The sequence below is a fragment of the Parasteatoda tepidariorum genome, chromosome 3 (genome assembly GCF_043381705.1).
Source record: "Parasteatoda tepidariorum isolate YZ-2023 chromosome 3, CAS_Ptep_4.0, whole genome shotgun sequence".
Lineage (NCBI taxonomy): Eukaryota > Metazoa > Arthropoda > Arachnida > Araneae > Theridiidae > Parasteatoda > Parasteatoda tepidariorum.
Window position 1 is genome coordinate 20053906 of NC_092206.1, and position 24313 is coordinate 20078218.

The 24313-nt window shown below is 30.8% G+C and overlaps 2 protein-coding genes across 2 annotated transcripts in view; both read right to left on the reverse strand.

The window, feature by feature from the left end:
• LOC107449906 (Chromosome associated protein G) overlaps positions 1-24313 on the reverse strand; it is a 408534-nt gene that overhangs the window by 195377 nt on the left and 188844 nt on the right. The window lies entirely within an intron of this gene.
• Positions 13322-14287, reverse strand: LOC139425198 (tetratricopeptide repeat protein 29-like). Its single transcript, XM_071179079.1, has one exon. The coding sequence runs from the start codon at positions 14285-14287 to the stop codon at positions 13322-13324; it is 966 nt and encodes a 321-aa protein (XP_071035180.1).

The window sequence follows — 24313 nt, forward strand, 5'->3', positions numbered from 1 at the left end:
ATTCCCATTGAGGGGAGGGTCAAATGGCAACCAACTAAGCAACCCCATTTAGATTAGTCGATCCAGCTCAGTACGTTGAAGTCAGGCAAATTGTGACTTATGTACCTTTGCACTTAAAGACTTATGTGACTTTTCCCCAGGACACGTTTATCCACTTAAGATATTAAGTCCATTCTAATTTTGCATCATGCTGATAACTAAAAGATGTATTTCCATTTGCATATCAGAGCCTAAAATGCCTNACTTCGTAAGATATGATCAGCAATTGTTTTTTCCAAAAATAATAAAATAAGTAAATATATGCAATGCAATAAATAATATATCAGATTTTGAGCCGTGATGGCCCAGGGGATAAAGCGTTCGCCTTCCAATGAGGCGAACCGGGTTCGAATCCCAGTCGATACAAATTCCGCATCCGGCTTGCACCGACCACAGTACTGACGTGAAATATTCTCAGTGGTAGACGGATCATGGGTTCGAGTACCTTTGCCGTTAGTCTAACCGCGGGAGGTTTTGGTGGTCTTCTCCATGTAGTGAAAATACGGGTTAGCTCCATCAAAAAGTCCTCCACGAAGTCAAATTTCTCCCAGTACTCGATCCAGGAGTTCCCTTGTCTTCTGGCTCGGGTTCAAAATTACAAGGCTACGGAGTTGAACATTAGTAATCGTAAAACCATAAAATTGGGTCGGCTGTTCAACGACGGTAAAATAATAAAATAAAATATATTGGATTGAGTAAAATGAGTTTCGATTATAAGTAAGATAATGATCATTGTCGGCAGTTTTATATTTCTTAAATCGTCATATATATATATCAAATTAAAGCATATTTGAAATTTCAACCTACCAGATTTAAACTTCAATTAAAAAATAATTTTTTCCCAAGAATTTAGTTACAAAGTGAAGCAATAATTTAAAGACGATTACATATTCTAACGTCACGCTTTCTAAACATCAAAATAAACTTATTTGCACATAAACTTGATACAGCTGGGAAATTATACGCATTTACAAATATTTTTTTTATATACCGATAGCAAACATTTAACATTGCCGTTTTTCGCATTTCTCTGAAAACCACAGAGGGTTGAGCCAGTACCTCCGAGAAGAGAGAAGGCCTCAGCACGGGTTACCATAAACAAGAAATTTGACCCTTTAGGACTCAAAACGTAATGACATCGTTGTTATTTCCCCCCAGCTTCACAGCTAATGACATATTTCTTATTTTTCCTCCACTGAGCAGTTTATGTTCGTTACTTCGGACTACTATAGGAGGTGTTGGTACTCTAGGAGGTGTTGGTTGAACACGCTCTAAACACTATTCTAAGTTAATGATCCTTCAAATAATACCTTAATGGGCTTAAACATTTCGGTGCATGTTCTACTTACAGTAAAAATTTTTATGCTACAACTCTACCAATGTCATATTTCTTTATATGACATGCATATGTTTGATGAAATAGAAAGATTTAAGATTTTTATGACGGTTATATGTTAACTAGATTTTTTTGCCCTATTTATTAATTTCCTTTTAAGTGCACTTTTAGAAATTTACAGCCATGCTCAACCATTAAATCTAGCTGATTTGCTGTTCTTTTATTATTTTCTAATTAAAATTTCGTAACATTCCTTGGCCAACTCGTTTTTTATAATTTGCATAACGGGAAAACAAAAAAATAAAATATTTTTGAGAAATACAGCAAAAGATATGATATTTGTAACAATTATAATAATAAATGTGTGTTCGTGACTTTAGCTTTTGAGCTTTCACAGCTTCGACATTTCAATAAATCGTTCCAAGAGAAAATTTTTGAAAAAATAAATAAATAATAATAATTGGATTCACAATGAAATTATTTTTAACTTCCAAAAATAGTTTTAAACGTTATGGCTGTAAAGTCGGATTCTTTAAACAACATAAACAATACAAATCAAATTCCAGAAACAATGGAAATATTAAAAAATATACCTATTCGTTTTTTCCAAAGACTAAAAAAGACGTTTTTTGGACGTTATTAGCTTCAGAGCTTTCACAGCTTCGAAATTTCAATAAATCGTTTCATGAGAACATTTTTAAAAATACAGAAAGGATTAATAATAGATTCAGAATGGAATTATTTTTAATTTTAAAATATAGAGTAGAAACATTATGGCTGTGAAAAACTAGATTCTTAAGACAATAAAAAGAATTAAAATCCAATTCATGAAACAATGGTAATATTCAAAAAAATACTATTCCACTTTCCAAAGCGTATAAAAGACGTTTGTTTGTGATGGTAGCATCTGAGCTTACACAGCTTCGAAATTTGAATGAATACCTCCATGAGAGCATGTTTGAAAAAAGGAAATTGGATTCAAAGTGGTATTATTTTTAATCTTAAAATATAGAGTAGAAACGTTATGACTGTGAAGAACTAGATTCTTTGAACAATTAAAACAGCGCAAATCCAATTCATGAAACAATGGTAATATTCAAAAAAATACTATTCCTCTTTTCCAAAGCCTACAAACTTGTGTTTGTGATGGTAGCTTCTGAGCTTTCACAGCTTCGAAATTTGAATGAATACTTCCATGAGAGCATTTTAAAAGAAAAAAAAAATTGGATTCAAAATGGTATTATTTTTAATTTTGAAAAATTGTGTACAAACTTTGTGATTGTGAAGCCTGATTCTTTGAACAATCGAAACAATGCAAATCCATTTCATGAAACAATGAAAATATTCCAAGAAATACCAAGTCGTCCTTTCCGAAGCTTATTTTATGATTGTATCTCAAGGGCATCATAAGATTGCAACATTATTACACTCAATAAATCTTTGCTCCCTACTATAAAATAAAAAATAAAAAAAAAAATCCCCAACATCTCAGTATTACGCTGGCTCATTTAAGACAATAAAAAAATAAAAAAAACAGTTGTAAGATTGATCACTTGCATTTGCCCCCTTACGAGGGATGTGGGAGTATTCCCATTGAGGGGAGGGTCAAATGGCAACCAACTAAGCAACCCCATTTAGATTAGTCGATCCAGCTCAGTACGTTGAAGTCAGGCAAATTGTGACTTATGTACCTTTGCACTTAAAGACTTATGTGACTTTTCCCCAGGACACGTTTATCCACTTAAGATATTAAGTCCATTCTAATTTTGCATCATGCTGATAACTAAAAGATGTATTTCCATTTGCATATCAGAGCCTAAAATGCCTCCGTCATATCGTCAGTGAAATATCACTTTAAGTTTTATACGCGGTTTTGTTTCCCTAAAAATTAGATGAATTTCGTCTTGAATTATGTCACGTGTATCTAACTTGATAAGGGAATGGAATTTGGTGAATTATGACTGTATTTATCTAATGGTTTTCATAAAAATGTCACTAAAAGGTTAGTTTAACTATAAGACTGTATTTTGCGACGATTCATGCCATATTCTGGATAAAAGATTCGAAATAAAAGTCTTCTTCTTATTTATTTATTTTTGTTTACTTTTTAAGTGACTTGAAATAAAGTTCAAAACAAAATATTTAATCTAATATTGGGTTCACTGCTATTTTGCACGAGTGTGTCATCTGTCCAATTAAGAATGAAAACATATCAGTAACTCTGTACCTTGAACTTTTTAAACGTAAAATAACTTAAAGAGATCATGGAAAGTTCGATGAGAAGTGAAGCGATTGTACCATAGATATAAGGGCAGATTATTAGTCTCTGATTTGTACCTAACCACGTGATTTAAATCATATTTAACTGGATGCCTGTAAACGACGTCACGTGATTGTGTGTAACCTGATTGGCTTCTGGATTGACAAATGCCACGATTTTACTTACGATGAAATCACTTGCAGATATCCAATTTACTACTGATCAAGATGCAGAAAGTTAAGTTTATTGTCTGAAAACTAATGTCTTAATTCATTTTCTTTTCTAAACTGTTACTGTAGTGTATGTACCACTACAAAAATACAATTCCAATTCACTAGTATATAAGGCATTTTTACTCGATTCTGTGTCGGGGTACCTTTACATAGACGAAGGTTGACATTGTCGATAACAACTCACCTCCCACAGTTACCAATTAAATTTTGTTCTCCAATCTAATTTAATAAATTATTCCTTTCAGATCAAAACTACAATACCGGAAGCTAGGTAGATTACTTTTTTTTGTTAATTTTCTATTATTTGCAAAGTTTTAAATGATTTAAAAACTTTTCGACTTCAAGTCATAGCGGGCCAGGATTTCAGATCGAAACTGTAAGTTTAGTTGATACCTAACGTTTGTACACAATGGTTGGAAATTATAAATTATTTTGTGACTATTCCTCTCCGATTTTCATAGATAAAATGAAAAGGGTTAAATGAACAACTGGTATTATACCTTATAATACGTGCTTCTTCGTTAGAATCACAATGATCCTTTTCAAGCAAAAAATATTAAATAATTGATGCCATCTTTTAAATAAAAAACTTTTGATAAAAGCGGAAGCATTTAAACAAATTTATTGTTAAAAAATTTCATATTTTCTGAAATAAATTAAAGATCAACCTAACCAATCTTCTGTTTCTTACATAAATGAAAGTTTTGGTCAGGCCCTCAGATCAAATATATAAATTTAGTTTGAGCCGAATGGTTACTTTTTAGTTGGCGCTGTTTGTAACGTCTCAACGTACTTCGACTTATATGCAAGAGAAAAATAGATTAGTGTAGAATTTAGAATTTATGCTGTTACTTAGTCAACTAAACACGCTGAGATAGGTCATGCGCTGACACATTGCCATTTTTGCTCATTGCGAACCCAGTCTAACATTCATACAGAGTGACTAAATATAGAATTACAAATTTGGATGGAGGTCATAAAGATTGAGAATTGCATCCCGAACCATAGCTGGAAATATCAATGTACGCAGTTAGGGGCTCTAACATACTGTAGACTGGCTAGACGCGTGCGTTGTTTATCTAAATTGTCTGAGTTTTTATATCTTCTAGTTATTATTGATTAAAAATGCCTTCAAATATGCCAAGAAATAACTACTTTGTCGTAATTCTATAATTTGATTAATTTGCCAAATTGGTCACCAAAACAAAAACAGACATACGGTTTATAAAACAGATATTTCTGTGCCTAGTTGAATGTAATTTTTTGACACTAATAGCTAGAAAATTAAAAATTAGGGCAATTTAGATAAATAAAAATCCCCCAGATAAAACGAAAGGGATTACATGGCCAAAAGATGAAAAAAACGGTTTTTCCGCGCTAATAAAACTGCCTTTAAAATTATCCTTATCGAGTTAAAAGTATTAAATAATCGATCCTATCCTTTAATTAAAAAAAACTACTAATTAAAGTTGAAGCTTTTAAACCATTTTTATTTATTTTAAGAAACTTTATTTAAAGTTTCCGTTTCATGCTTTATTTCCATTAAGAAAATTCCCCTGAAAAACTAAATCCTAATACGTGATTTAGATTTTTTGTTTATAAAAAGGAATTAAATTAATGTTTTTTATATACTAATTTCGAAAAAAAAGTTACTCACAAACTTGTTAAGTAACTTTAACAACATGCAAAAATTGAATTTCTTACTCGAGCTGTAATTACCGTCGAATTTCTTGCATTGAAAGAAGTAAAATTAGTTCTCCTTTCTTACACCATTATTTATGTTTTATTTTCGTTATTATTACGATTTTTTTTCTTGTTTTAGCGTTTAATTTCCATCGTTATCAAATTACGCAAATCCTTGCTTCATTCAGTTGAAATATAACAAAGAAATATTCTGACGAAGAAAAAAAAAACCGTAATATTTTTTTGGATCTACTGAGTTGTAAGCAAGAAAATGTTTTATAATTAGAAATAATTCATCAAGTAAAGATGTTCGCAAAGCTTATCTTAGTAATAATTTTAATTCACCGTAGAAAGCTTCCGTGCGTTAAGTTGGTAGAAGGTATAAGAGATTTGATTAGATATAAGAATCTGTTAAAAAAAAATATTTATTTTAAAGTAGGAAACGATGCAAAACGAAAATGTTAATTAAAATTAAGAATTTAAACAAAAAGGTTTTCTAATTAATTGGCAGATAATATTTTTTGTTACATTTTTGCTAACTCATAATTATATGGTTGAATAGATGGAAACTACAAAAGAACAGTATTTGAAAAAAATAAATAAATAAAACTTTCAATTATGATTAAGTTAATCTTGAATACGGTTATAAATTTTTTTTTTAGAAAAAACTGATGATAAGCATTCTGAAATAAATATCTTTATCATTCAAGCTATCAAATTCAGTTTTAAATACTGTACTTAAATTTTTACTGCGATTTACTAAGAAAGTAAGAAACATTAAGAGTTTCATACAAAATTTTTTACCTAATTAGTTCAAATTTAGACAGTGATGTTTATCCCTGAAAAAGAAACAGTTTATCCCTGAAAAAGAGGCAGTGATGTTTATCCCTGAAACAAAACTCGAAGACAATTGAGTCTAAATGCTTAAAAAATTTTAAGCTAAACGGGGTATGCAATTCGCTTTATTGTTTAAAAATGTTTTGTAAAATTAAAAAGTACTTCCAAGCATTGCAAAAAAAAGTATTTTAGAATAAATATTTACATTTGCTGAAGCCCTCTTTTTTTAATTTGGTAGTAAAATTGAATTATTTTGTTCATAACATACAAAAGGAATACTTACTATAAAGATTTTTAACAAAAAAATAGGTTTTATGATATCAAAGTTTGGTTTATAACTGCTGATGCCCACTACACGAAAAATTTCACTCAATGTTGAATCATAATATTAGTACTTTATACCATATATCGGTAACTTCAACTATAGTATCGGTACTTTCAAACATAATATCAGTATTTTCAACCATATTATCGGTACTTTCAACCAGTACTTTGAACAATTATACGCTGTTACTTCCCCAATAATTTGAAAAATAATTCGGTGTTGTTGCTGTGAAGTGTTTGGGATCAACTTTCCAGTCATTTGGAATCTTGGTATCACGCAGTCTTGTTTAGGAAGCAAAATAAGTAGGTTCAACTTCGACCATGTAACAAACCAAATTTCTGTCTCAAATTTTAAAAATATCACCTCACTCTAAGAAGAAAATTTTTTTGATTTAAAGTGCTCTACAATGGGGCCACTACTCAAACATTTACATAGTTTCAATTGATTTAAGAATAAAATGCATGGCTTACAAAATAATTTAAAATGCATATATTAAAATCATTTATTTAACATGCCTTTTAAGCCTTCTAACAAGTTTTCATTTTCAAATTTTGACAAAAGATTGTTATTTTTCAATTTTTGGTCTTATTTTATGATAAATTGAGACTTTTTCATTAGCTTTTCAGAAGCAATATCGGTTGATACGTAATCATTTTCAATTATGATTACGATTTCTTTCAAATTTTCAAATTGAGTGATAATTTAAAAAAAAAATTAGCTTTAGTTTTTGGTAAGACAAGTTAAAGTTTATCATAAATCATGAAGTTGTTCCTGAATATCAATATACGTAGTTGAATGCATTTTTTCTAGATATTCTTTTTAATAATTTAAAATCAAATAGCTTTCCATTATTTTTTTTAAAATTTCAAAACTACTTTTTAGTTTCTAATAAAGTAATAGTTTTTCATTAGAATTCTAAAACAATATTTATTAATACAAAATCAAATGCATGTTCTCATTTATGGTTTTGTTAGTTTAAGAAAAAAAAAGAAGATTTCTTTTGGATAAATATTTTTAAAATATACATATTTGTTATCAATAGTACCTACATTATAAATATTACAAACTGCGAGAAGAAAATTAGTGTTGAATTTCTGAGTTAGAAAACTACAGAAATATTTATGTTTGAATCTTTAAATGCTCGCTTCGAAGAGCAAGAAAATATGAACTTATGAATAATTCAAAAACGTCTTAAAACGTGCGTTGGAAATAATCTTACGTTAAATATTTCTTCTCGCCAATTTTTCTCTTTCATGAAGAAATTTTTAGCACTAAGAAGCATTAAATACCCATTGGAACAATTTGTGAAATGTGGAACAAAGGCTGCATGCAGAAATGCTTGAATATATTTATTTTATTTTTGCATAAACTAATAGATCCTCGCCAAATGCATATGGATGAAGCAATTGGAGAGTTGATAGAAAATTTGCATATTTTAAGTTGCGTTTTACGAGGCTGCTAATGCAATATGAATGCAAAGGATTTAAAAGACCTTAAAATAGCAGACGATGGACGTTAGAAAATTTTTTAAAATATTCTAGAAACAACTATAAAAAGTTTTATTAGGAGGTTTCTAAAAACTATTTTCATATAATTATTTTTCGCTAAATGATTTGGATCTGTTCCATGTCTATTAGTCTCTTTCATCTGAATTCTTTAAAAAAAGAAGTTTTTGTAACGATTATTTAATTTAAGGGGGAGTTGTAAAATCCCTTAAAAATTCAATTCCAAGTAAAACTTCGAGGATTTAAAAGCTTATAGCTGTATTTCTTCTTAAAAAGTTTCAAACTACATATGGCGAAGTGAGGTCAATTATGTACTCTTCATTTCTCTATTCACAGTTTCTAAAAACATTTTTTCAAAAATTGTTTTCTTACAATAAATGCTAATAACATTTTTTATTATTCCTCGAATTGAGTTGAATGTAGGGTTTAATGGCACAAGGTCCACGAAAAGACATGCTGCGCCAAACATTCGGTTTTAAAACGAATCATTATTATTCCCCGAAATATCATTACAAACCAAAAATATTTTAATATTTAGAGCTTTGTTATAACTTTGAATGTGCCTCACTTCACATTTCATGTGAAACATTTTTTTTTTATTTTGCTGTCTATTTTTATTATTTACTATGCATAATGATATTTATTGGAATATTAAAAAATACAGTTGTAAACATATTTTTTTAATTTTATATTATAAGTTATATATAATTTATTGCGTATATTATGGAAGCATAGTTGTAACGTATATTCATAGCATTAAGTAGAAGTATAATAATTAGTACATTATTTATAAAGTATAGTATAGTATAGTAGCATAAGAGAAACGTTTATTCGTAGCATTATTAAACAGTCACATACTAAGTACTAGTACATTATTTATAGCGTATACTATAGTAGCAAAGTTAGCAACTTTTATTCCTAGCATTATTACGTAGCAGTATAATAAACAGTAGATTATTTGTAACATATACAATAGTAGCATAGTAGTAACGCTTATTTATAGCATTATAGTACTGTATGTTAAGAAGGTCGACTCTAAAAAAATATTTTTTGAAGAAATAAGAATTGACAATACAAATATTGAAAATGAAAGATAAAAAGAATTTTTTAAAGTAAATGAATTGAAGTGGTGTTCATAGTAGACTCCATTTCTCAGTAGGTAAGATAATTTAGTATCGATTTATGTATAATGTCGATTAAAATACATTCATATTTAATTAGGTGAAAAATCATGTCTCAAATTGTTTTTAATCAAAAGTGGCTGAAAAATATCAGTTACCTTAGTACTTTAATAAAAATAAGTGGATTCCATTATGATCCCCATCTCGTCATTCAGTTTAGAGGAAATTCTTTACCTTTACGAGGGTTAGAATAATATGGCTATTGTTTTCTTTAATTATAATTTTGATATTTTTGAGCGAGAAAAAAAATATTTTTAGAAAAATTTAGTGTAAAAAAAATTCCGGATCAAATTCACTCAAGGTGCCGGTACTTTTTTCCGTAAGATTTTTATTTTCCATTTCTTCCGAACATGTTACGGAACAGAAAATTCTGATGTAACGTAATTTTTACAGTAATAACTACAGTAAAATCTCTTATTCACTCTAATTAAAGAAATATTACGGTATAATATTTTACGGTTAAAATGGATTTTACGGTTAAAATGGATTTTAAAGTAAAATGGATTTTACGGTAAAATGAATTTTGCAGATGATGCATCCAAATTGTCAGAACTTTATACCTTAATTTTTTATAGTAAAGAATAACTCATTGTTTTACATGGCAGACAATTATTTAATAATTTTCGAAGTATATGTATAATCCGCGAAATTACAAAATTTATCTTGAAACATCAGCAGATCGTCCAATAAAAAAATCAGGATTATACTCTCTTGCTATAAGAAAATCAACATAAGCGATAGAAGTTCAAAATTGAGATATTCGACATTTTTGTATGATAAATTAAAAATTTAAAAATATCAGTTTTTTAAGTTCTTTTTTAACGCTGATAGCATTAGAAAGGGAAGGAAAATAGTTGTCACATCGCTTTTCTTGAAATTTATTAAGGAAAATTTACGTTGTTTTTTAAATTGCACGATAGTATACTTGAAATTGTATATAATTAGATACAAAAAAAAAACTTTTCTAAATTTTCTATTTATAGTTATATTTACCCAGTTAAGGCTCTTTTTTGCCTTTTTTTATTTAACATGTGAAAGAAAAAGTAAATTATCTAAGAGCTATTGTGGCCTAAATTATAGTAAACTGCTTGATTTCCTGTTTTCGTCTTGAAGCTTTTGAGAAAATCAAAACAGATATTACCTTTATACACGGGAGAGAAAGAAATGTTTTATCGTTTTGATTTGACGCCATTAAGATTAACCAAGAAGCAACGTTATTAAAAAAATCAATCATTTTAATAATAATGTTTTGCATCAAAATTTTGTACATTTGAAGATAACTATTATTGTTATAAAAACAGTCTGAGTTCGAAGTATTGATGATAATAATTAAAACGTTTAAAAATCATTTGAATAAGTATCAGATTAAATCGAAGTTGTACAAAACTACTTATATTTAACTTTAAATGAAAATGGGCTGTTTCTTCTTTAGACAATAAATTCTAAATTTGCTGGGGTGAACTTGTCTAAAATGTATTTTACGTAGAAGAAAAGCAGCTGAAAAAAAGATCAGAATTTTATAAATGACTTTTGATTTCCTAGCATCCGTACCCATTTAAGTTATTTTGAAAAACTTATCTTTTCACTCTTAACTTAATATGATTAACACCTCATAATGCTATTTATTTATTATAGTGCAGCTTAGTTAATACGGTACTTGTCGGTTATAGGGATCATGAAACCGAAGTCGCCAACGAAACGGAAGAACGCCAAATTCTGGTTCACACATGTCGCCGGATATCAAGAATACACTTAGTTGTATCAAATGCGACAATATCGTGCTCATTAATGATAACAATATTTAATGAATGCGAAAATATCGCAATCATTATTGATAACTATTATACCTATTTATATATGATAATTATTAAATATAATACTATTGTGTGTGTTGATAAATTTAATTTGTTTAACAAAAATATTGATCAATGTAAAATGAATATAAATTAGTCAAATTAGAAATCTCTCTCTCTCAACTGTTAAAAATCAAGGTTTTTTGGTATTTATGAATTCTTCCATCAACCATTTACACCAAATATGAAAACGATTGCCAAAACATCGTTTTTCGATCGATATTGGATTAAAAAGAATTAAAACGTGAGTAGTGTGTAAGACGTTTAATTAAGTACATTTTATTTTCTTAGCTGAAAAAAATTATCTAAATTTGGAATCTATCTATCATAGAAGATGATGCAGCAGCTTATTTTCGTATTCAATATTCATTAATGAAATAAATACATGTTTGTTATATTTCTCTTAGTTTATAATCAATTACTACATGAAGCCTAATTAATTTGGAAGTTAACAAAATGAATTTGGAATGATATTAGGGAAAATGGTAGTCGGGAAAATGGTCAACTGTCTGAACATTAAATTACTATTTTTCTTTTATTTTGTTTCATAACCGTCATTGAACAGCCGACTCAATTTTGCGTTCATGTCTACCAATGTTCAAGCCTTGCAATTTGGAAGCCAAGAGAGCTCCTGGATCAAGTAATGAGAGAAATTTGCCCTCGTGGAAGACTTTTTGATGGAACTAACCCGCATTTGCGTTGCATAGTGAGGTAAAACTCGAAAACCTTCCACGGTTAGCCTGATGGCAAGGGGACTCTAACAGCATAACTCTAACGGCATAAATATTAAATTACTATTTTTGAAATACTTCGCAATAGTAAAAATCGTTAATTATCGATTGTAAGGAACCAATATGCGTGTTTGGCGACAACTCAGAAAAGTAGTCGCCAACATATGGTCCTAATTGATGATTCTTACTTTCAGTCGTTTTCTCACTTTGTCCTTTTTGAAAAAATTATTATTTTATTTATTTTAACTGTTCTACTTATCTAATTCTGTTTGTACTGTCTACTTCTTTCCACTTNTTGTTTGATCAAGTTTTTTTCATGGATGTTAGCGTCATGGTTTTTCGCGGAAGCCTTTTTTTTTAATGGAATTTAGTAAAATCCTTTAGCAAAAATGCGAAAATGCTTTGTTGAATTTTAGCATTTTTGAGGGGTCTTTTCGCATTTTGCGAAAAAAGCTACCGTAGCGGAAACCCTGTCACTTTGTCCTTTTTGAAAAATTATTATTTTATTTATTTTAACTGTTCTACTTATCTAATTCTGTTTGTACTGTCTACTTCTTTCCACTTCCAACAACCAAGCATTTTTTTGAAACAAATTTAATCAAAATATTTTTCAAATCAACTATAATCAATGGGAACTCACTGTGTAAGCACTGTATTAAGCTATAGTGCACTCTCATAGTAAAAGTTTGATGCAAACTTAATAAGGTATTAATGTGAGCTATGTTTCCTTTCAAATTGAGCTATAGTATCGAGTGAACAAGTTTAAGGTTTTTTAATTTTCGTAGTAATATGGTTTAACTACGCATCGAGTTAAGGTTGTGGAAACTTGGACGATTCTTCGGATAAATTCACTCCAAAATTTCTAACTATGTATAGCAGTTCTATTTGACTCTATGAAGTTACGGAACCAGACCAGAACAAAATTTTACTCTACAAGCAGCACGAAATATTTCTCTACAATTAGAACAAAATTTAACTCAACAACTAGAAATAAATTTTACTCTGCAAACTGAAAAAAAATTAACTCTATAACCAGAAGAAAATTCCACTCTATAACCAGAATGAAATTTAACTCAACAACCAGAACAAAAGTTTACTTTACATCATTTACAACCAGACGAAATTTTACTTTACAACCGGGACAAAATTTAATTCTGCAACAGAGCAGAGTTCTACTCTACAACCAGAACAAAATTTTAAAAATACATAGATTCAGTACTATATTGCAGAGTTGTGCGAAATCTGAATTTTTATTTCAAATTCATATTTTTATTTCAAATTCATATTTTTATTTCAAATTCATATACAAATTCATATTCATTCAGGTATGGTTATTTACTACCCATATGGACCAAGGCCCATACCTTTCCACCGTAAGAGGCTCTTTATAGAATTTGTATGTTCGAAAGTTTTTATGAGACTTTCCATAGTCACGTGAGCTTTCCCGACACCGTACATTACAGAACAGAGATCTAACCATTCCGGCGATCCATCCCAAGTAGTTTCATAGGCTGCTTTAAAAAGTTGGTGAGCACTTCCATAATCACCTTTTTCAGTTTTTATCTGTCCCAGCCTCAATGATGATACCACAATAAATATCTTCAGTGAATGTTTTTCACTCAGATCACGGCAAAGACTGAGAGCCTCTTCAGGATTCATCGGCGAATCGCGCAATTCCGACATTGCAAGGTAGGCATCACACATGCCATTCACATCATTGCTCTGTTCGCTGAGTTCCAAGCTACGTTGAAAATACTGCAGAGCCTCATCGTGCCTGTCAAGCCTGAGCATGGCTCGGCTTAAAAGCCTGTAACCAGCAGATTTATTTTGAAGAGATCCATTTGGGTATTCTAGCAGGTTTGAAAAATACTTGAACTCTTTCTCATTCTTTAGATATTTAGGTCCAAGCGTTTGATAGACTTTAAGGACGTGGTTCCAAAGATGGTCCTTATCGCTGGTTACTGTGATAGCCTTTTTTAAGCATCGTAATGCCTCTTTAAGATTACCAGCTTTCTCTTCGATTTGAGCCAAAAATTGGTAGGATTGTTTTGAGCCTGTTTTATAGAAGTACTTTGACAACCATTCATATTCTTGCAAACAATCCCCAGCTTTTAGTCTTGATTCCAGACATTTCTCTTGATCACCTTTTCTTTCCCATTTCTCGGCTTCTTTCAGGAAACGCATTGCTGGTTTGAGGATTTTTCTGAGAGGGAATACTTCTTCGAAAGACTTCACAAAACCTTTCTCCAAGATTTCTAAGCATGATCTTCGCTCAGACTCGTACATATACCTTTTAGTAAACATAGTATAAAAATAGCATTTGCATTGATACTAACTCAATTTCGATTTATTTATTTACTAAAACAATCCACACTTTAATGAAATATGTACTCAATGGAAAATGTATTCAATTGAATCAAAACAAATTTGGAATCTCAAATTCATCACACTTTATTTTTAGCAACTCGTGTTTTTTTATATATTTAAAACGATTAATCGATTCATAGACAATTAAGTCTAGTATATTGGAAAGTGTGCTTAAGTGTGAATTATTGCATACTACTTTCAACATTCAAAAGTTCGCACATTGCATTTTAGTTATAAAACAAACAAACGAACACTTTATATAAGTACGTAGATTAAATTTTATGAAAAGAGCCTTTATCTTTGCTCGATCTACGCCTAAACCGATATAGTTTATACTGGAGATATAGTTTTACTGTAACATCGTCTCTGGTTACTATGGTAATCTTTGCTATTTTGCTTCAAGTGACGTCACTTTTATGTTAACACATTGACTTAACAACTTATGTTTACCTTTATGTGACTGGTTCCTTATTCACCTGATTATGCTTTATTTCTAAATCTTCAAATATGAGAGCTTGCTCCCGATTGTAAACTATTACCAATTGTACTCTTGGAGCATGGATCAAAACTTAAGAAGCTTGTCAAATTACTTGGTGAGTGACCAGTACTTTCATTCCCCAATCAAAATTTTTTTCTACAGTAAATAAATACTTTCTTGCATAAGTTAATATTTATATGATACTTTATATTTCCTTTTAGATTTCGAGATTTGAAATAAAAGTTAAAATTATTCATTTTAAAAATCACACCAAATTAATTTTACACCTGCAGAAAACAGAATTTTTGGCCTCAAATTCATCCTACAAATGAGTTATTTAAAAATTCAATATAATTGCACTTGCAAACTATTTATACTTAAGAGTATTCAGTGATCTCTTAAGAGAGTCTTTTTAATAAAATCGGTGTTTTTTAAACACAAATTTTGTCTATTTCTCTGCAAATAGAAACAGACAAAATTTGCTGAAATAAATCAGGAACTGAAATACCTTTACCTATATAGTAAATCGTGTAAAGGTTTTGCTTCTTATAGAAGCAGCCCTGGTTTCACGACAAAAAAGCTTGTCCCAATGGATTGTTGACAGCGTAAATCTAAGCCCAGATGGTGCTAGGGGTCAGAATTCGTTGTAATACTTCCTGGTTACTAGTTGTGATAGGTTTTTACGCCTTGGCTTGGAAAAGCCGACCATTCAATATTATTGCACTTGTAGGGTTTGCAATATTACGAGTTCTTACAATTTGACTTTCAAAGAAACAAAGAACCAATGAATTCGGAAGGCCAAGCAAGCATGTTAATGATGCTACCAAAAAAAATTAATAATAATAATAATTGGCGATATTTTATACAATTATAGCCAAATAAGGGATAACACGCAAAACGTGGCGAACCTTGCACTTTATTTATGTTGACATATTAATTTTCTCAAATTTGTTTTTAGGCTCACAACCTGTTCGAATTTATAAAGAAGACTCAAAGACTCATAAGAGTCTTCTGAAGATATTATCAGAAGACTCTCATGAATGGTAAAATTTCAAGTAAATTTGAACGAAAATCACTATAATAAAACTTCTTAGAATATAAAGCCTGTTTGCACATCTCCTCGTAAGCATAGCATAAGTGGAGGAATACATCGGAAGTTTCTAAATTGCTTCTGGTTTCAGGAACCTTGTTATTCATTCAGTCAAGCATCCATGTTCGAGTCAGAAATTCCCTTATTTTTTGAGGATGGTTAGATGGTTTCAAGGACTGTTGAGTTTAACTGCTTGCGAGACCGCGATGACCAAACTGTTCCAAGCTCAAAATAAACCTCATTCTCAATATAACGAATTCAAACGATATTTCATACAAACTTTGATATAAAGAAGATGCAAAATGAAAAGAGAAAATATAGAATAAAGAATCTCTGAGTTGCGTAACCCGACTTAAAGATAAACTATTCGATAGATAAAATTACAAAGATATGGAGGTTAATGTTGACGAAAATTCTCTTCTTTAACAGGTTGTTCCTCAATCGTGATAAACAATCGACGATTCAGAATGAATTTACTATCACTTTATTTACTTTTTATTATTATTTACTTTTTTTTATTTCGATATTTAAGGCAAGGTCTTAATTGTTGAAAATATTATCGATTCGATATAAACTTTGGTTAGTTTGGAAAAAATGCAAAATGACACTAAACTCAGAATCAGCCATTCTGCTGCGAACGTATTTGACAATTACGTACAAAAGTTGAAAAAATAGAGCTATAAGCTAAGTGTGACAAAAAACTTGCGAAATAGATAGGACACCTCTTACAAAACTCATTACAATATTGTTTTTGTTACTATTACAGTTCCTTATATTGTTGCATAGTCCTCATATAGTTGCATAGTGTTATATTGTTGCATAGTCAAAAATGCAAAATGACACAAAGCTCAGAATCAGCCATTCTGCTCCAACAGAAATGACAATTATGTACAAAAGTTGAAAAAATAGGGCTATAAGCCTATTTTGCGACAAAAAACTCTAAGTGCGACAAAAAACTTGCGAAATAGATAGGACACCTCTTACACAACTCATTATAATATTGTTTTTGTTACTATTGCAGTTCCTTATATTGTTGCACAGTCCTTATATTGTTGCATAGTATTATATTGCTGCATAGTCAAAAATGCAAAATGACACAAAACTCAGAATCAGCCATTCTGCTGCAAACGTAAATGACAATTACGTACAAAAGCTGGAAAAATAGGGCTATAAGCTAAGTGCGACGAAAAATTTGGAAAATAGATAGGACACCTCTTAGACAACTCATTATAATATTGTTTGTGTTACTATTGCAGTTCCTTATATTGTTGCATAGTATTTTCGTGTACATTGATTTGTTATGCAACTTGTAATCGATGTTCTCAATTGCTGTGCGTATTTATTTCTAGTAACGATAAATTTAACAATTAGCAAGATTTTCAAGTCGCAAGTCTCTAAGTTAGCTCAACAAAACAAATCACCCACCTGATCATCATTAAGAGCAACAGAAAATTTGCGGTAAAGCGCCAAACGTCAAAGACTATCCAGGCGGATTCGAATAAACACATTACAGCACAAAATTCGCCCATCGACAAGCGTAGAAGAAGAAAAAAGGAAATGAGTGAAAAGGAAAAAAGAAAAGGCTACATTTTCACCTTATTAACTGCTTTGAGTCCGGCCACTCCAGCACTTAGCCATCCGGAATAATATCGTTAGTGCGGAAATTACTCTGTCAGAGTCCGGCAACGGGAAGAAGGATGGGCGTTTTGTTCCAATTGAAGGATTTGTTACGGCTATTGGCTACCAGCAGCTGTCACTTCTTCAACTTAAGCTGTTTTCTTCGTTAAGCTTATTTCTTACCTTTTTTTATTCTTATTTTTCTTAAAGACCATGTGAAACAGACAAGAGTTTATTTCAATTTCTATGTTCAACAGAAAAGAGCAGTGGTTACGAAAACGAAACAAAAACAGAATTGGTTTTAATCATTTCGAGTGTTACGTGTTAATTTTCTACACCATTAGGTTGCAAGCACATTTTACAAAGTTAATTTTTTTAGGTGTTCTGGCGATTAACCTGATAAACAACCTAATCATTAGGGTATTATATAGCAATTGAGTTAGAGAGAGTGTTAAAAAATAAACATTAGCACTTCGATTTTATGATTGAACTTTGTGTTTTTCATTAGAGTTTCCCATAGTGTTTATTGTGAATTTGTAGAATAAATTGGCACTTCTTCGAGGTAGATCTGAAAGCACAGTAATTATAAATAATGTATTACACGAATAGTTCTGTTGTGCGATATCTTAAAAAGTAAAAGCCCTGTATTAGATAATGTAAAATCCCAATATAATATTAAGGTCCTGCATTAAATATTAAATAATTAAGCCCTGGTTCCTTTTTAATTTCATTAAAAAGCTAGCAATAGCATCTTAATGCAAAATAACTAAAATTTTCAATCGTAGTTATATAAATTGAATAGCAAACAAGCTTGAAGAAATAATGAAAAAAATAAAAATTTTGGGAAAAATATACTTGAGGGTGCCCCTTGGCGAAATTGGCGACTTATGTCTGGCGCTATTCCTGTTTGCGCGGAACACCGTGGTAACAGGAATTGTGGCCAAAATATAATGATATTTCAATAAAACATTGGAAAATTTCAACAAAACATCGGATAAAGCTTGCAATGTAAGCAAAATTAATAAACCCAATAAAAATGATTTTGAATCGAGGCAAAAATTAATGGAGTAGGCGGAGAAAGAAAAGGAAAAAAAAAACAACAACTCACTTCTTCATTAAGCTTGAATATTCTCAGATTCAGGTGCGCAGAAATATCTAATAACAGTTAGAAACTGTCTAAATTTATCATGAATAGAATCTGTGTGCCTCCATCGCTACATAAATTCGACAAAATAGGAATCGAAAATGGCGTCTGTAATATCGGACTGGCGGTGACATTTTTTTCTTAAATCCCTTTTTATGACTGCCCACATACCTTCGATCTTATAGACCAGATTCAAAAGTAACCTTACCAGCCGGTATCCAGCGTAGAACTAACGGATCTCTGAAATTACAACCGTTGAACACTTAAAAATACGCTAAAATCTAAACCAATCAGAATCACGATTTGGTTTCAACATCACCCAGCTAGGCGATCAACAGCGATCACAACTTGGCGAGAATCAAGGGGCACCCTCAAATATAGTCTATCCAAAATTTTAATTTAAAGTTCATCGAAATGTTATTTTGATTTGAGTACGTGTAGTTTTTAAAGATATTCGTCAACATTGTTTCTATTTTTATAGACTTTTCCTTATCCGATGCTTGCTGTAACCTTCTGATATATTTTGTTTAAAAAAAATTAAAAGAAAGTTCATACGAAGTAAGTTCTGAGGAAATGCACAGAGCGCGGTAAAAGAAGAAAGACACAGAGACTCATGGGTAACTTTTGAACCCAAGCATCAAATTTTCACGAACTAGGGCGCTCAATAATGGAGAAATATGATGCTTCAAGAAACTAACCCTAAATATGCAAATTAATTTGCTAGAACAATATTTAAGTAACGCAATCGTATGCAAAACGTACTTTTTCTGAATAAACTTACTTTTTTTCTCAACGGTTATTTGAATCCAAAAAATCCTCAAAATATGGAGGGTAGATGCAGTCTGGAAAATATGGTGGTATTAATAGTTTGGTCAGGACAGCTGTTGAAATTTTAGAACTCTTAATCTTAATTTCATTCTATGCGTAATTCGCCGTATCTCGAGAACCTTTCTGATTCTTCAGTTTAAAAAAAGGGTATGTTTTTCAGAGAAAGTACGTTGTGGTGTCTGATTTCTTGCGAAAAATATCGTGCGCATTAATTAGGCAGCAAATTTAAGGTACCTGTATCTATTTGAATCTTAGTACGCGAAACTCCAATCATTAAATAAAATGTTGTTCAGTGTGTTACCTTTCTTTTCGCACTTAATAAAGTTTGAAAAATTCCTAATCGAATTACCATAAAATCTATCTTTACCGTTTACGAAAAATGTAATTTGTGGTCAAAATTTTGCAGAACAAAAAAAATCTGGCATACAGTAATTTTTACGGTAATATTGACAGTAAAATCGCTGAAACACGGTAATGAAATAAATTTAAAAATTAGTACACAGAATTTTACGGTGAAAATCGATTTTACGGTGAAATGATTTTTATTGATGATGACACGGTGTCAGCAGAGCCTGACTACAGCCATGGCATACGGTGCAGTTGCCCCGGGCCCCACATCAGAGGGGGCCCCTAAATCGAATCGAGAGTTTATTATAGGTTTCTTTTTTAATAAACTTTTTCTACACAAAATATCGGTACAGTGTTAAATCCGTCTGTTTTATGTTAGCTTCTTCATTAATCTATCGTATGAATACAAAAAATCTATAATTCGTAAATCCATGACTTTCTAGAACCGAATTCAGCTAAATTTACGTAATTACGGTATACAAATTCGGACAATCAAAAGCTTGTATTTTTTCATGCCGCAAAATGTGATATGTTTACAAAAAATACAGGGTTCTGATTGGCTTAATTGAGCCATCATAATTGCAAAAATCTAGCTTAATTTCTCCCTAATGTCAGCAAGGATATGAAATTTTCACAGCTGGATGACAAAGTTAACAATAAACAAAACTGCATTCGGCATGATGGCACAGAATTGTCAGAAAATCAGTAAAATGGACAAAACGATATTTCGTTTGACCATTGAAGGACATTGACTTAATAGCTATTTTAGATTCTAATCAATTTTGTTATTACATATGCATAATGAGGTGAAAATTCTTAAAGTTCGATTTTTCGTTACTGAAGTAGTGACCAAAGGGGGGCCCCAAAGAAGTTTTTGCCCCAGGCCCCAGTTAGGCTAAATCAGGCCCTGGCTGTTAATACTTTTATCGTAATTTTATCCGAAATATTTCATAGATTTTATTGACTTAAAAAGGTTTTTCTAAGATAATTTTCACAATTTCCTTCCATTAATATTTAGAGACACACACTTCGAAATAGAATTTACTTTCTTTTCTCAAAATAAAAACATGACTCCCAAGTTCTTCAATTAATGGAATTAACTTGACACAAGACATGGGACAAAGCGTACTAGTGTTTACGTAATTTCATCTAGTTCCAAAGAAGAATAATTAAGCTATGTTTTCCAAGTATAATATTTGTTCCTTCTAATCATTAATAATGTTGGAACAAGTTTCTTATTCCATGAAAATGCGCATAAATTAAAGAGAAATGAGATTTTAGAGTGTTTACAGAAGGAATTTTAGCATAAATAAATTAAGTTGCGATACATGAATTGAAGCGTAGAGTGCATCGCATGCGAAAGATTATGTTAATGAACCAAGGATAACGAAATATGAAAATTAGACAAAGGTGTTTACATATGATTTCCTGGGAGAATATGGTTAAAGTGTCTACAAGAGATGCAGGTAATGAGGTCTTCTTAAGTTACCTAATGCAAATTTATTTAGAATTCTTTTAATTATTTAAATATTTTGGGATCTTAATATAAAATATTTACCAAAAAGAAAAAACTATCGCTATGAATCTCTAATTTTACGGTAAAGTCCTCATGAATTCCTAAGTATTATAAAATTATATAAATAAAAGCAAAATGTGAAAAATTAAGATCAGAAATATTTATGTACAATTAGATAAACATTAAACATATATTTTGTGAATTTAAATAATTTGACTGTAGTGAACCCATTTAGTTTCTGTCTTCAATGGTTCTGATAAGCTACAATAATAATGCAATTTAAATAATTTACTTTGCCTTACTAAATAAATTATTTAAGTAGTAATATACCTTAAATATATTACTACTTAAATAGTTTATTTAGTTATAATTAACTGTGACCTTCATCATATTCATTTGATTCCTGGGAATATATTTGTCTTCAAGTATTTCTATTATTTATTGGTTTACGTAATATGGCTTTTTTTGTTTTCTTCATTTCATGTATTTATAGTTTTCAAAAGCATTTAATATTCAGAAGCATCTTTTTCAGGTTTAGGAGGTAACTGTACCCCTTTTTTGTTTGTGTGTTTGTCTTGCTTTCTATTTTCATAGCGTTTGAATTAGCCTCTTTCCCCTTTTTTAAATATGTTTTACTTCTACACTAGAATTTTTAAAAAACATCAAATTCTTCTAATAATTTAACTTTTAAAAAATTATTTGTTTGTTAATTACTTTGTTAATTCAAGTTATAACGTTAATTTCTCTTATTTTTAAATACATTTTTGTTATATTAATTTTATGGGCTCAACCTTAACTATAAGCTTCTAAATTTGCATATCAGTAGACACATTAGAAAGATTATTGAAAAGAAGACCGGATTTTGCTTCTTGAGTTTAGAAATTTTTCCAGTTTTTTCCCCATTTTCCCAATAAAAAAAAATATTTCCTACATGCAGGACCCTCCAGAATATCGAAAAACACATTAAAAAAATAATATAATGTAAAATAAACAAAAGAAAAAAAAAGAAAACTCTTTGAAAAAGTGTTCGTCCCTGGGATTCGAACCCAGAACCCGTCCCTTCAGCAGCGAACTTGCTTGTCCGGTGTCCTACCACCCAGTCCACGGTGATACTTGAAGCCTGCCAAAGTTTATGATGGAGCATAAAAAACTCAGCAAGACCGGGTGTAAGAATTCCAAACATCGGCAGATATATTGATTTTTTCCTCTTATAACACTGCAGACCACATGAGCTCGGTCACATGCCAGTTCTTTTGATAATATTAATGCTTGTTGATAATATTTTGGCTACCAAAATCAAAAAATTTGTTACCAATTTACAAATTTGTTGCGTGATGAACAATTATGCAATAACGAACAATTTGTGGCATGATGTTTATGATGGAGCGATTATGCCCTAGCAACAATTTTACCTTTTCGCCAGTCGGGCTGAAAGTTGGCTCAATATGGGTTTTATACGAACCGAGGTCCAATATAAGGAGGTCTAGATTTTTAATATTGATCAATATCAGCCTATATTGGCTGAATAATGAATCTAAAATATCGGGTGAATCTGAAAACTCTATTTCAGACCGATATTGGTTATAAGGTGGCAGTAAAATATCGGCCGAATAGGACAATTCTATATCGAACCAATATTGGAAAATAACGGACCTTTGAACACTTATTGAGTCAAGATTCGTGAATATTGGTTCGCTGAAGATCCAAGCTATTTTGCTGATAGGGTATATGTCAGATAATCCTGCAACTTCATTGTTCTAACTCAACGGTTGGAGAGTCTTAAAAAAAATTGAAAGAGAAATTAACTTTACTGTCAATACAAGTTTGAATAGATTAAATAAAAACAACAGGCAGAGTAGTTTTTTAATGTGTTTTTTGTTAAGCATAAGTTATCAGTTTTTGTTATTTTTTTAAAAATATAATTCAAATTTAAGATAAAATAAGTAGTAGAAGCTTGAGTGTTATTTACTACTTAAATCCAAAAATGTCCCAGAGGCTGACCCCCTACTAGATGGCTCAATGACATCGAAAATGATTTGGGAACCCTAAAGATTAGAAATTGGAAGGGAGTTGCCATGGATGGGAGGCGCTGGCGTTTGTCAGCTGTTGAAGCAGCCAAGGCCTGCAAGGGGCTGTTGCGCTGACAAGGAATAAGAATAAGAATCCGAAAATGTCTTACGGTGCTCTTCTTGTATAATTTGAGTCATGAATATAAATTGCTTTTAAATTTTTTTTACATAATTATAGTGGTTATTTTCAAAAGTTGCAGTTTTTACATTATTTAATATAAATTTTACTTAATTTTATTATTTTTTATAGAATTCTGTTACATAATATATAGTGAAATTCTTTGCATTTTATTAACATAAACTATGGTTTTTCAAACATAAACATTAACATAAATTATGGTTAACATAAATTATAGTTTTATTAACTTAAATTATGGCTTTATGGTTATGGTTTTTCATTCCGTCGTTTGCATAGAACAAAACCGATAATATAATTCCATAAAAGAGCTTCAAAAACATCGAAACTGTCACAGAGAAAAGAAAAAGACAAGCTTTCCAACTCATAACTCTCCCAAGTCCAGTTCAAATGTCCGGCAGACGAAGTCATAGATCTTGATTAAAGCGGACAATGCAGGCCTCAAGTAATTGGAAACTTGTCCTTTAACGTAATATCGCGGTGCGAAACCGATCCATTAGATTGGAAATGGGAGCCATCACTTTCGAACCGATACAAAGATGGAGGTTCAATTGAACCATTTGTTACGGTAATAGAATTCTAGATGCCCGAAAGACGTTGTTTGCTGCTTAATGACATCAGATGCAGGAGATCGAAGCCAGAAAAGCAGTGAATCTTGGCATGGTTTGAATGATCCATACCATTCAACACGGAAATACGCTTTAATTATTTAACTTTGGCGCCATTCTCTGAATATC

Bases quoted from the DNA above. Each gene is read 5' to 3' on its own strand.
- LOC139425198 (XM_071179079.1), bottom strand. From the start codon at position 14,287: ATGTTTACTAAAAGGTATATGTACGAGTCTGAGCGAAGATCATGCTTA.